Here is a 12930-nt window from a genome sequence, read left to right as displayed (position 1 = left end):
ACCCAACACACAAAAGCAGAGTGCGATTTTGACATCGATTAATGTTTCAAAATTGAAGTCTAAGTGAGATAAATGAAATTAAGACAAAAGAAAGTGAAATGTGAAATGCTACTCCTTTAGAAACTTGGTTCTTAATATTGATGCAGTTTCTGATGTTCTCCTATAAATAATAGATTACAAAATGGATGTCTGGCAGAGTTGCTTTTAAAAGTTCATTCTCCGATTCTTGACAATGCCAAAAAAAATTAGTGGAGACTAAGACAGAAAAAATTACAAAGAAAGAAACACAAAGGAAGTGATCACCCAGAGATACACCCATCACCACCATCCAAATAAGTTCCATACCACACACACACACAAAAAATCATATTTTAAGATGCTCCACCATAGCAAAATCCAACTATAAATAACAGCTTGTTCAATAAGTCCTGCCACATTCACACTTATAATAGCAGTGCTTTGTAAACTAATTACAACCGATCATTTTCAACAAATTATTCTGTCAAATGAAATGTTTTCTCTGGCATGTTCATAACAGGAAAAATAGCAACAGTAATAATCATGCCACATATGAAAGCCTAATTTACGCCAGCCAGTGTACTAAACAAGTTATTTGAACACTAATCCTTTAAACTACCTTGAAATCAAGATATCTTATATAGATATTTCTTAAATGCTAGAAATTGATGCTCAAATATAAAGCAATTTGTTCCAGCTCACATCCAGAAGAAAAACATGGTGCTTTTTTTCACAACAGTATGTGACCTTCTTATCTTCACTATTTACTCCCTATGCGTGCCTTCCATCCCTTATTAATCAGTTATTTCCTCCAGGCACTGTCCTAGGTTCTTAGAATCTAGAGAGAATAGTATATGATAGACTTTGCACTGCAGGAACTCAGGAACTTGAGCAGTAGCAGCCCAAGAAGCCAAGTTATCACCAGAGCTATTGACAGGGTGCTGAGAGCGGCCGAGGCACCCCCTCCAGAGAGGCAGAGGCTGGAGGCAGGCAGTGGGCAGTGAGTAGGGAGTGGCCAGTTTTCTGAGAAGCACTTTGCTTGGCTGAACCTGACAATATAAGAATTAGGCAAACAAAGGAAGGGAGAAGGCATTCTGGGTGCAATTACATGAATATGGGGAAGAAAGCTTACAGGAGGTGCATCTCTTTCAGTGTGGCTAGTTAAGAATGTGACTGAATATAAGAAAGATTCCTCAGCCACGTACATTCACATGACTAACCTGACCCTGCTCCCCTGCCTGCTCCCACTCTTAGCCTCTATTCCAGGGGCCCCTTCCCTTCCAGTTGTTGCCATATATTTTCATCAAAAACTTGAAGCAACCATAACCTCCTGAGCCATTTGACAGGTCCTCTCACTGTGGCAGAGCTTCCACCATCTTCCCGGGAAATTTGAAGACCAGGTATACTTAAGTCAGTTACTGCCGTGTCTTTAACCTGGGTCATGATGGTTTCTTCTAGATGCATGGAAACCTTTCCAGACTCCAGAGACCTGAACTTTCCCACAGAGGTTACCCACACGATCCCAGGTATATCCTGACTAGAGGGGCCCGTGTCCTGCAAGTACTTGGGAGTGCCAATCCTCTGGCAGTGTGGATGGTTCAGTGCTCCTGGACCTTGCCAGTCTCCATCACCACCTAAGACATTGCCCTCTCCACCCCAGGCCTGTTGAGCACGTGGGAGCACTACCGCTGGGCCTGAGCCAAGCTCAAGCTATCACGGAAAGGGAAAACATACTCAAAGTTTTAATAAGGTTTTTTTGAAAGAAGGCAACTGTGTGCTTACTGTATGATGTGCAGTGTTCAAAGACTGATTCAGAAGAGCATAACACCTAGCCATATCCTGAGAAATCAGAATTTCAGGGACAAGGAATCCTTAGGAGTCCAGGAGTAAAAAAAATCTGAGCACAGCAGCAGTGATGGCCAGAATACAATGGAGTAGTTCTCTAGGTTTCCTGCGCATTAGAAACTCTGGAAGCCTGGCATAAAATATGGGTTGAAGATCCTTGCTCCACATACATACAACATGATTTAGCAGGTCCTGGGTGGAATACCACCTGTTCCCATGTTGCTCTATTCCACTACCACTGTAGTGCAAAAGGCACTTCCCGGGACATTCTAGATTTTTAAAAAATAAGTATGTGCTGAAAAAGTAACAAAAGACGACCTCAGGGATCAAGAAAGTAAAATGTCCAAAACTGGAAAAAATTTTGAAGTCCTGGAAAAAAAGAACCACAGGATACCATTCTAGCACATGGACCAGGAATTTGGCTCCCATCATCAGTGTAAATATTCTGGTAGTTCCATATGTTTATAACTGCATTTAACCTAAATATCGTGCTCTGTGGCAGAAATATTCTTCCACGTTTAAAAAAATCTTCCTCATATCTTTAACATTTAAACACTAATAACATAAGCTCGACGTATTTGGGGTTTTCTGCCGACTCCTGCCACATTAGGGTCATTTATTGGTCTATTTTCTCTCTTGCTCCTCTATGTACATTAAAAAAATATTCAAGGCATTTTTTCCCCCAAGAAATCTCCCTTCCACAAATTACTAAGTGACTCCTTTTGAAATAACCGTTAGTGTCAGAAAATGGGTGGGTGGCAAATTTTATAGATTCTCTAAAAAATGCCTATTAACCAAAGGTGCACATCAGAATGAACTGTTGAGTCTGTCCTACTGATATACAAATATTTATTTCCTTGTTCCAGCACGACTGTTTATAATAGGAAACAGTGAAAGAGTAAATATACATTATAGGGGCCTAATTATAGTATATAATGCAACCATTAAAAGTCAAAATAACAATAATTTATAGTATGCTCTATACAAGCAGGCATGATTTTCCAAGGGCTTCATATATGTTAACAATTTTATATGTTTACATAACTAATGTATGAGGCAGGTACTATTGCTAGCTTCATTTTACACATGGGAAAGCCAGGACAGTAACTCCTTAGGTCAAACAGGAGTGGAACTGGGATTTAATCCAGACAGTCAGGCAGAATCCATGCTCTAATCTCTATGGTAGACTCCACATCTACAGTATAAAGTACCTACAGTGATGGCACAGAAGGTCCTGACAATATTAGTGAAAAAGCTAGTCTCTCAAATCAGTGAATATTACAATCCCTTTTTCCTTTAAAACAAGTATTCAAAATGTTTGGAAGGACACATACCAAAGCGTTAACTGTGTAACTCACCTAGAACCAGACATCCTGGAATGTTAAGTCAAGAGGGCCTTAGGAAGCATCACTACGAAAGCTAGTGGAGGTGATGGAATTCCAGTTGAACTATTTCAAATCCTAAAAGATGATGCTGTGAAAGTGCTGCACTCAATATGCCAGCAAATTTGGAAAACTCAGCAGTGGCCACAGGACTGGAAAAGGTCAGTTTTCATTCCGATCCCAAAGAAAGGCAATGCAAAAGAATGCTCAAACTACCGCACAATTGCACTCATCTCACACGCTAGCAAAATAATGCTCAAACTTCTCCAAGCCAGGCTTCAGCAGTACCTGAACCGTGAACTTCCAGATGTTCAAGATGGATTTAGAAAAGGCAGAGGAACCAGAGATCAAATTGCCAAAATCCACTGGATCATCAAAAAAACAAGAGAGTTCCAGAAAAACATCTACTTCTGCCTAATTTACTATGCCAAAGCCTTTGACTGTGTGATCACCACAAACTGTGGAAAATTCTGAAAGAGATGGGAATACCAGATCACCTGACCTGTCTCCTGAGAAACCTGTATGCAGGTCAGGAAGCAACAGTTAGAACTAGACATGGAACAAGAGACTGGTTCCAAATCGGGAAAGGAGTACATCAAGGCTGTATATCGTCACCGCGCTTAGTTAACATACACGCAGAGTACATCAAGAGAAATGCTGGGCTGGATGAAGCACAAGCTGGAATTAAGACTGATGGGAGAAATATCAATAACCTCAGATATACAGATGACACCATCCTTATGGCAGAAAGTGAAGAACTAACGAGCCTCTTGATGAAAGTGAAAGTGGAGAGTGAAAAAGTTGGCTTAAAACTCAACATTCAGAAAACTAAGATCATGGCATCTGACCCCATCACTTTATGGCAAATAGATGGGGAAACAATGGAAACAGTGACAGAATTTATTTTCTTGGGCTCCAAAATCACTGCAGATGGTGACTGTAGCCTTGAAATTAAAAGACACTTGCTCCTTGGAAGAAAAGTTATGACCAATCTAGACAGCATGTTAAAAAGCAGAGACATTTACTTTGCCAACAAAGATCTGTCTAGTCAAAGCTATGGCTTTTCCAGTAGTCATGTAAGGATGTGAGAGTTGGACTATAAAGAAAGCTGAGTGACAAAGAATTGATACTTTTAAACTGTGGTGCTGGAAAAGACTCAAGAGTCCCTTGAGAGACTCTTGAGCTGCAAGGAGATCCAACCAGTCCATCCTAAGGAAATCAGTCCTGAATATTCACTGGAAGGACTGATGCTGAAGCTGAAACTCCAATACTTTGATCACCTAATGTGAAGGACTGATTTATTTGAAAAGACCCTCATGCTGGGAAAGATTGAAGGTGGGAGAAGCGGACGACAGAGAATGAGATGGTTGGATGGCATCATCGACTCAATGGACATGAGTTTGAGCAAGCTTCGGGAATTCGTGGACAGGGAAGCCTGGCGTGCTGCAGTCCATGATGTTGCACAGTCGGACACAACTGACTGAACTGAACTGTGTAACCACAGAGGAACTGGTTGGGAATTTAGAAATGGGAATCTTTTAATATCTTTATAAGCATGTACTTACTAATATCATCTATAGCACACAAACTTTAAAAAAAGCACACGTATCTAGTGATATCATATTAGTGAAAGGTTATGGTAGGGCCAGGCATCTTACCTTAAAAAGAGTTTCAATGGAATTAAGTCAATCAACATTGTTTAAGAAGTGAAATGTACTTACCTCTAGTCTTGATTATGGTAAAGTCAAGTCACTCTAGTCTTCCTTGATTTCAACACACTGGTCCAACTTCAAACTGAAGTTTATCTCAACCACTTCACAGGGTATATTTAAAAACATACTGCATAGCTAGTCGTATTAAAAACAACCTCAGTTATCTGATGACTGTGGGCCTTCATTAAGATACCACCCACACCAGATGTGCAGCTTGCCATTCCTCTTAGGAATTTCACTATTCCTTGCCCTGAGGTATTCTGCTCAAGTGCCAGAGTAGGAAAACCAGATAATTACCTTGGTCAAGTAATGTACGTAAATTAAGTCAGTAAAAGCTTATGTGGAGGAGGAGGACCTGTCAACATGAAGACTTCTCAAAATCCCCTAAGAAATGTGTGAGATTCTGGGAGCCGATGTTTTCAGATAAATGATCTCAGACTGAGTTCAGTGTGACTGGATTTTCTTAAGAGTTGACTGCTTGAGGTATCCATTCACTGCTTAAATTCCTGCTCAGCAGTCCTACCAGGGAGCCCTGTGACCAATGATTTTGATATTTCTGGTGGTGCAGTATCTCTTAAAGCAGCCTGTTCTGACATTGGATTGTATCACTTTCTAAGATGGCTTGCTTTCTTAATAGAATCATGGTGTATTTTTCTGTGTAGATTACACTCCACTGGTTATCGTTCTTAAAATGTGAGTCGTTTGCACAATCGATCATACAAACCCAACAACCAAGAAACAGTGATAATTGTCTTTCTGTACTTTACTAAACACTTTGTGTTTAATATATTTTAAATTATAAAGAAATTACAAGGAACTCCTAAAAAAATTTAATACAAAAATATTACAAGTTAGGACAAGTAAGCATTGAGATATGACATTTGAAGAGAAGAAACATGCAGAAAAAGTAGCAGAGGGTTAACATTTCATTGTTGACAGAGAGCTCTGGTACAGCAGAGAAAAGCACCATAAAACTACTGTCCATAGTGTCTTTTCCTCCACTGCATTTTCAAATGAATATGCTAGGGAAACAGTCAACTTTTTTATCTGCTATGTATTATAATAGGTAAGAAATCTGATCTATAGTAAAGTGTAAGAACTAGGAAGTTTCAAATAACCCCTTCTGTAACTATTCAAATTGATTTGTTTTACCACAAGCTGATACAGATTATAATCCTTAGTTGTCCAACACTTTTGGAAAAAGTGTAAAATGCAGAACATTAACAATCTATGCCATGCAATAAAAGTTAACCCTTTGAAAATGAAAGGCTGTCAGAAAGTTCTAGTAACTGTAGTAGGTTATCGTTTAATAAAACATGACAAGGCTATGTCTGTAAGTACGCTTCAGGCACGCTTTATATGCCTGTAAGTGTATGCTTCAGGAAATCGAAGGGAAAGGTAGAATACGTGGAGGATACAAGGTTTAAAAAAAAAAAAAGACAAAAAATATGCTCAATGATTCTTTAAAAATCATCACCTTTCAGTAATTCTAAAGGAGTTGGGATTAATTAAAATTGGAAGATGCCTAGTATCTTTCCTCACAGATTATAAGATTTGTTAGCAACATATACCACTAGCTAAGGAAGAAAATTATTAAATTATAGTAGGTATCTATGAAGAAAAAAAGAGCATTAAGGAAGTTGAGCACCCTGTCCTAAAAATCTTCAACAACTTATACACATTGTTTTGTGCTCAAATAAATGCACACTAATCAAATGAATCTGTTTGATTATGTGAAACAATGTCTTTTAAAGTACAATATCTATTTTTTAAAATAATTCAAAATTGCTATTCCTTAGCTGATTAAATGCTCTATTATTCTTTAATAAAAATAGTAAATTACCCTTCATTTAAAAAATCTTATCTCCTACGAGAAGTAATAAAATAGTAAAATTTGCACTTTTATCTATGGGCTTACTTTATGTGTATCTTGTAAAACAGTAAATTTATGAAATACAGTGGTTTGGGTTCTGATGGCAGTTGTTATGATTGGTAACACCAGCATGGGAGAAGCAACATGATGTTCTATGTTATGAAGGCTAACTCAGAGCAAAAAAACTTTATTCTACAAAAGAACATCAGAGGAGTAATTGCAATAAAATGTAAACAAGAAATTGTAAACAAGAGCATCCCTTTCCCTTTACTTGACTAGGAAATAGTCCATACAAACTACATAGGTATCAAAGGTTTTATATATGTACACAGCCAACATAATATCAAAATATATTTTATTCTGGACCTCTTTCAGATCTGATTCAAATTACAGTTGTCAAAGCAATACAATGCAAAGGGAAACTGCAACAACAACAACAAAAAATGTGCCTAGAAAGGATAAAAGGGTCATTGGGGACAAATCATTGTGATGTGGAACCAAAATACATCGCAAGTGTAATTAACATGGTCCAGGACAGCATAGAGTATCTGTATCAGTCTTCCTTACACAACAGTCATGAAAACTGAACAACAAAGTTCTTCAACATGTACAAAAGACTGTCATGGGCTGGTTTACACTTTTACAACAGTTTTAAAGTTAACTGGATAACTAAAGAAATGATGCAGACATTTTAATCCAGTGCTATAAGTAGGCTCACAGAATTAGACCCAAAGGATTTGTAGAAATCAAAAATTAGAACATTATAGCTACAATGTCGAAGTCAGGAAAGAAGAAAATTACTTCTGTATTTAGGGATTACAGAGCTACGAAATGCAGTCTGCGTGTTTTTGTTTTTGATGAGATGGATAAGTACATTAGACTAGATACAACATGCAGAATGTTTTCTTGAACTTATCCATAAACTCCAAAGAAAACATCATGAAACAGATTACGAGAAAATTTAAAAAAAAAAAAAAAAAACAAAACCATATGCCCGAGTTATTCACCCTGCTTCAACACTGTCAACATAAAGGCAGAAATAAAGAATGCTATTAATACTTCAGAACTACTGATATAAGACATCAAATTCTAACTCAGTGTATTAAAAAAGTGAACACTTCCTCTTTTTTCGCTCTCTCTTCTACACTTAACTAGATTCATGTGTTTTTTTTTTTTTAATTGATATTGAATGTGACACGTCAGAGCTATTACCGGAAGGAGTAACTCATAACTTCCCTACTCCCCTTCCATCCCTGCTGATTCAGAAGAAAACAAAACAAAACAAAAAAAAACAACCAGGGTCTCTTGTAGATTTGCTGCTATTCCCCAAAATGCTGGCATTTGCTGCCATGCCACAATGTTGGTCCACTGAAACAGGATTTCTGTGGAAACTGTCAACAGTAATTCACCAAATGCAAGTACCGTTTTTAGCATGCGAGAAAAAAATGCAGGTTCTACAGAAATGTACAATGTGCTTAAGAAAATGAAAACTGTTTTGAAAAGAGTAAATAGCACTGCATTTGAGATTTATTTTTTCTGCTTATCTAGTAAAACTTAACATCTTTGCTGACATAAGAATAGTCATTTCTGATTCCTTTAAACAGCAAAAATGCATACTCCTCTTCAGGCCTCTATTCAGTAATAGTTTACATAACTCTTAACAAAATCATTCTACATAAACAGATAGCTCCTTAAAAATAGTACTCTCTCATTAAATCTAATTTGACAGAAGTAAGTTTAAGGAAAAAAGGAGTGCTTTATAAGTTAAGTGAAAAAGTACAAATCTTTGGCCTTTCTCTTGACATTTCTATATGTCAAAAAGCAAAAAACCTTCATGTAATTCAATCTAATGATTACTTTTTGCACCATAATTTGTTTTTTACACCACAAAAGGAGGCACTTTCAGTATCTGTAAAAGGTGTTTAATCCTAAAACATACTTACCTAGAGAATAATTAATTAAAACAGAATTCAGTACACCCTAAGACCTATCAGGAAATTAAAAGTTATCACTTCTAAAAGTCACGTCCAAGTTAATGATGGTACCCGATCAATGACAGTAAACCGGGAATGGAACAAAGATAAGAATTTACGGGATATCCTACATGAAGAAGAAAAAAGATATTCCTTTATGATGTTCAAGAATGACAGCTGCTCTTTCTTTACTCTATTTTAATCAGTAAGTATTCTATTCATTTAAGTTTTCCTTTCTATTTTTCCTTGTAAGTGTCTTACAGTAGCCTATACAACAATGACATATAATGAACACCACAGAAAATCTACTGGAATCAATAGATCTTCAGATAAGTTCTTAGAGGGGGCAAAAAGAAAAAAAAAAAAAAAAGGAAGGAAAAAATAAGCAAGAACCTCAAATATAGAACTTTACAGGCTGTGAAACTTGGTCTCTTATAATCATGTTACTGCTCAAATTAGAGGCAATCTTACTTTTGTCTACTGGAGCAGCATCGTGGCACATCAGCAGGCAATGATGATGTTGAGAACAGCAGCAAAAAAGAAATAACTGTATGCTCACAAAGAACCCAAGCCTACAAAATGGATACCTTTCTGACAGTTTATACTTAAAAGACCCAAGACTTCAGGATAATAAAGCTCTGTATTTATAATCTTTTATATGCCCTACTGTGGCTATTATGCTTAAGTAAAATACCTAAAGATCAAACAAACAAACAAACAAAAAACACAGAGACGATGACAACACCATAAACATGTAGCTGTCGATTTTGGCAGCTATACTGCAGAACTTCGTGACTATCTTTAATCAGCTGGGGAAAAAAGGTCAATAACTGTATGCAAATGAATAAATTGTCCATATCAAAATACAAAAAGTACTATCAATAACCACCTCTGACTTTCAGATTTAAATTCAGTGCAATTGACAAATGCATCACTAAAGGAAAATGCAGCTTAAACATACTCAAAACATTTGTGTCTATTCCTGGGAGCACATTTAAAAATTATTGCACAGATTTTTAAATTTTTATTTATTTTTTTTAAAACAACAGAGGTCAACCACAGATGTGGACCTCCAGCGATAAAAGCAGGATTTCAAGTGCCAGATACTCAGCATATTAGGTTTCCTACGTAAGTCACAGGGTAATAGTTCTAAATAACTATAATGTGATCCAAAACCCTAAAAACAGCTGGCACAAAACCATCATGAATGACTGCCTCTCTGGATGTAAATTTTAAAAAATATTATTACAGTATCTTAGACCCCACTAGCAATAACTGGGGTACATGTAACAATGTATTGTGAAATTAAGTGTATTTATTCTCTTTACCAATAGCAAATGCTATCCTACCTTAGTAAAACCAAGACTTGCTTCAATCAATGCTGTTTTGTAAAATAGCAAAACAACAAATGCTGAAAATCAAAGCTGCATTACTAGGGTTAAATCAGTTTCTACTTAAAACATAGGTTAAAATTTTAGCAGTAAAAGCTTCAAATAATTAGTGACAGAAATAGTGTTATAAATTTGCTAAGCTTGATAATAAATGATATTCCTTAATTAAAATTTTTGTGATATTAAATTTGACAACTATTCTCTTCAAAACTGACACTTCTGAATTATTACATTAATCATGACAAACCCTGTTAATCACACATATAAACATAGCCCCATGCTATCATTTGTAAATTCTGTATATTTTAGCTTTTAGTTGCATGAGCACAAGAGGAGGTTTGATCTGATACCTATACCTTTAAGAAAATACATGATATTATAAACAGAGTAAAAGACATGATATAGTAGTGATTACTAAAAAAAACAAAACATAGCAGCTTAAATCTATCTATATTTGAGAAAATGTAGTCACAAGTACCACAAACGCAGAATCAGAGCAGCCGGGAGGTTAGTGCAATTATACCTTTTTTTAAAAATTTTGAATCACTGCTATTTAAGAACACCTTGAAGCAAGTCTTTTGTTTTAAAGATTGTTTTTAAACTAAGGTAGCAAACATTTTGCCATGTAATGGCAGTGTTATATGCCGTTATCTTGCTTTGTATAAAGAAAAATAACATGAGAGATTTTTAATACTGGAGTTTGGTTACATTACATATTTAAGCTTCTACAACAGAATGATGGACACTTTGGAGAAGCTACTCCTTATCCAGAAACATTTTAATCTCTTAAAAAACAAAGTAAAAGAAACAAACAAACAACAAAAACACCCAAACCTACTTTGCTCCTTTTCACAATAGTGCACATTTTTAACCATAATTTAGTTATGGCTACAAAACATCAGAAGATATTTTTATGCATCTTCTCTATGGTATTAAAAAATTTTTGTGCCCTTCTAGTCTTTAATTGGCAGAAATATGTCCCAAAAAAAGAAACTATTGCATTTAAGCCACATCACCAAAAAAACAAACAAAACAGAAAAACCCCACAACAGAAAAACAAAGCAAAAGCAAAAACAAAAAACAGAGCATAATACCCTTTTACTGATGTGTCTTACAGATTGACATGACCAAAGTCATATAGTTCCATTTAATTTCCAATTTCCCCGTCTACAACATGCACCAATTGAATATATGCTCTGGGAGCCATAAATGTACCAAACATCTATCTCTTCAAAAGAATGCATTAAAATATTTTTAAGAATTTTTTTTGTTTAAAAGGTGAAAAAAAATATAAACAAGAAACTGATTCACTCCCTTACTTCATGCATCCATAAACTAAACCAAAAAAAGTTTAAAAGCAAGAACAAACTACTGCTGCAAGTTTTTGTAAGTCCGTTTTCTCTGTACATACAAACTGCTAAACTACTGAAGGGAAAAAAGAATATAATCCATGGTGTCTGCTGATTCAAAGGGGATAAACAAGGCTGTCATTAGTATCCAAAAACTGGTACATGTATGGGCTGCTTTTATAACGCATATTTTTTCTCTCTTCTGTTTTTCATATCCAAAACTTCTAAATGCTATTTTAGGGGCACAGCAGATTTGATTCCAGCACTTGGTGAACAGAATTCACAAGCTGTGACAAAATTCTGTCATCTTCAGGGTGCAATTTTGTTTATATACACTGTTTGTATATATTTCTCTTAGATTTGGCTGTAGTGGACTGGCCATGGTTCAAGTGGGACTATAGCAGTACTTGGGTCGGGGACAGTCATTTTGGCTATATACACATTCATAGTCGGTCCATGGCTTCCAACTAGTAGCGCTATTTCCGAAGGTCTAATACACAAACCTGTAAGAAATTAAAATAATCAACCAGTGTGTAAAGAATTTCATTGTACATTTTTAACTTTTTTATAGTACAGTTTGGAATCTATTTCTTAGTTCCAAGTTCATGAAACTGATAAAACAAAAGTAATCATAGCAATGGATATAAACAACCAGATAAACTACGTGAAAGAAGATGGAGGAAATAATCACGGGCTCGCACTACAGAAGAACCATGGCTAAAATTTTTAAGATTTGGTTTCTGTTAATTAAAAAGTAGAAATAAATGCATTCAAAATAGACTGTTTTTTATGATATGCCTTCAATTTTAATGAAAGACACTACAGATTATATTAAGGTATCGCTTCAGTAAACAGCTAATGGCTATACTCTTTCCACCTTCCCTTTGCTTTCAGAACTTTGGAAGCCACAACGAGCATTTCTGTAAAGACATTGCCAGCCTCGCCCTGAAAGCCTCTTGGTATCACGCATTCCTCAATGTAGACCCCTCAGTGCCTCTATTCCCCCCTTCCATGGGCTACCAGCAAGCTTCTACAAGAAAAGAAGCTTAAAAATAGGCATTAAAAATTCGAATCTCTCTCATAGAGATATTGTGCTATACTTAATTTCACTGATGAAGTTCTACAGTCCATTTCTTGATCTTGAAGGCACTCTGGCCAAGATACCCTAAATTATATTTACACTATTTGAATGAAACGAGTATGAAAAGCATAGAGTCTTCAGTAAAAAAGATCAATACCCATATCATAAAATTTATTTTATAAAGAACACTTTGGCAGTCACCACCAGCACAAGCCGCGTTTATCCACTGTGCCTTCTCTCACACACACACATCTACCCCTCTGGAAGGCTTCATTGTACTCCACTGTGCCCTCTCACACACACGCA

At 36.1% G+C, this 12930-nt stretch overlaps 1 protein-coding gene across 2 annotated transcripts in view; it reads right to left on the bottom strand.

Moving 5' to 3' along the window:
* The window catches only part of TBL1XR1 (transducin beta like 1 X-linked receptor 1), a 176795-nt gene continuing 171033 nt past the window's right edge, over positions 7169–12930 (bottom strand). For both annotated transcript variants that reach the window (XM_018047615.1, XM_018047609.1), the window contains one exon: positions 7169–12046. In XM_018047615.1, coding sequence (XP_017903104.1) covers positions 12020–12046 — 27 coding nt within the window. In that variant the 3' untranslated portion in view covers positions 7169–12019. The remainder of the gene's footprint in view (positions 12047–12930) is intronic.

This window comes from Capra hircus, chromosome 1 (genome assembly GCF_001704415.2).
Source record: "Capra hircus breed San Clemente chromosome 1, ASM170441v1, whole genome shotgun sequence".
Classification (NCBI taxonomy): domain Eukaryota; kingdom Metazoa; phylum Chordata; class Mammalia; order Artiodactyla; family Bovidae; genus Capra; species Capra hircus.
Note: the sequence above shows the minus strand (reverse complement) of the source record. Positions and strands in the feature narration are given on the sequence as shown.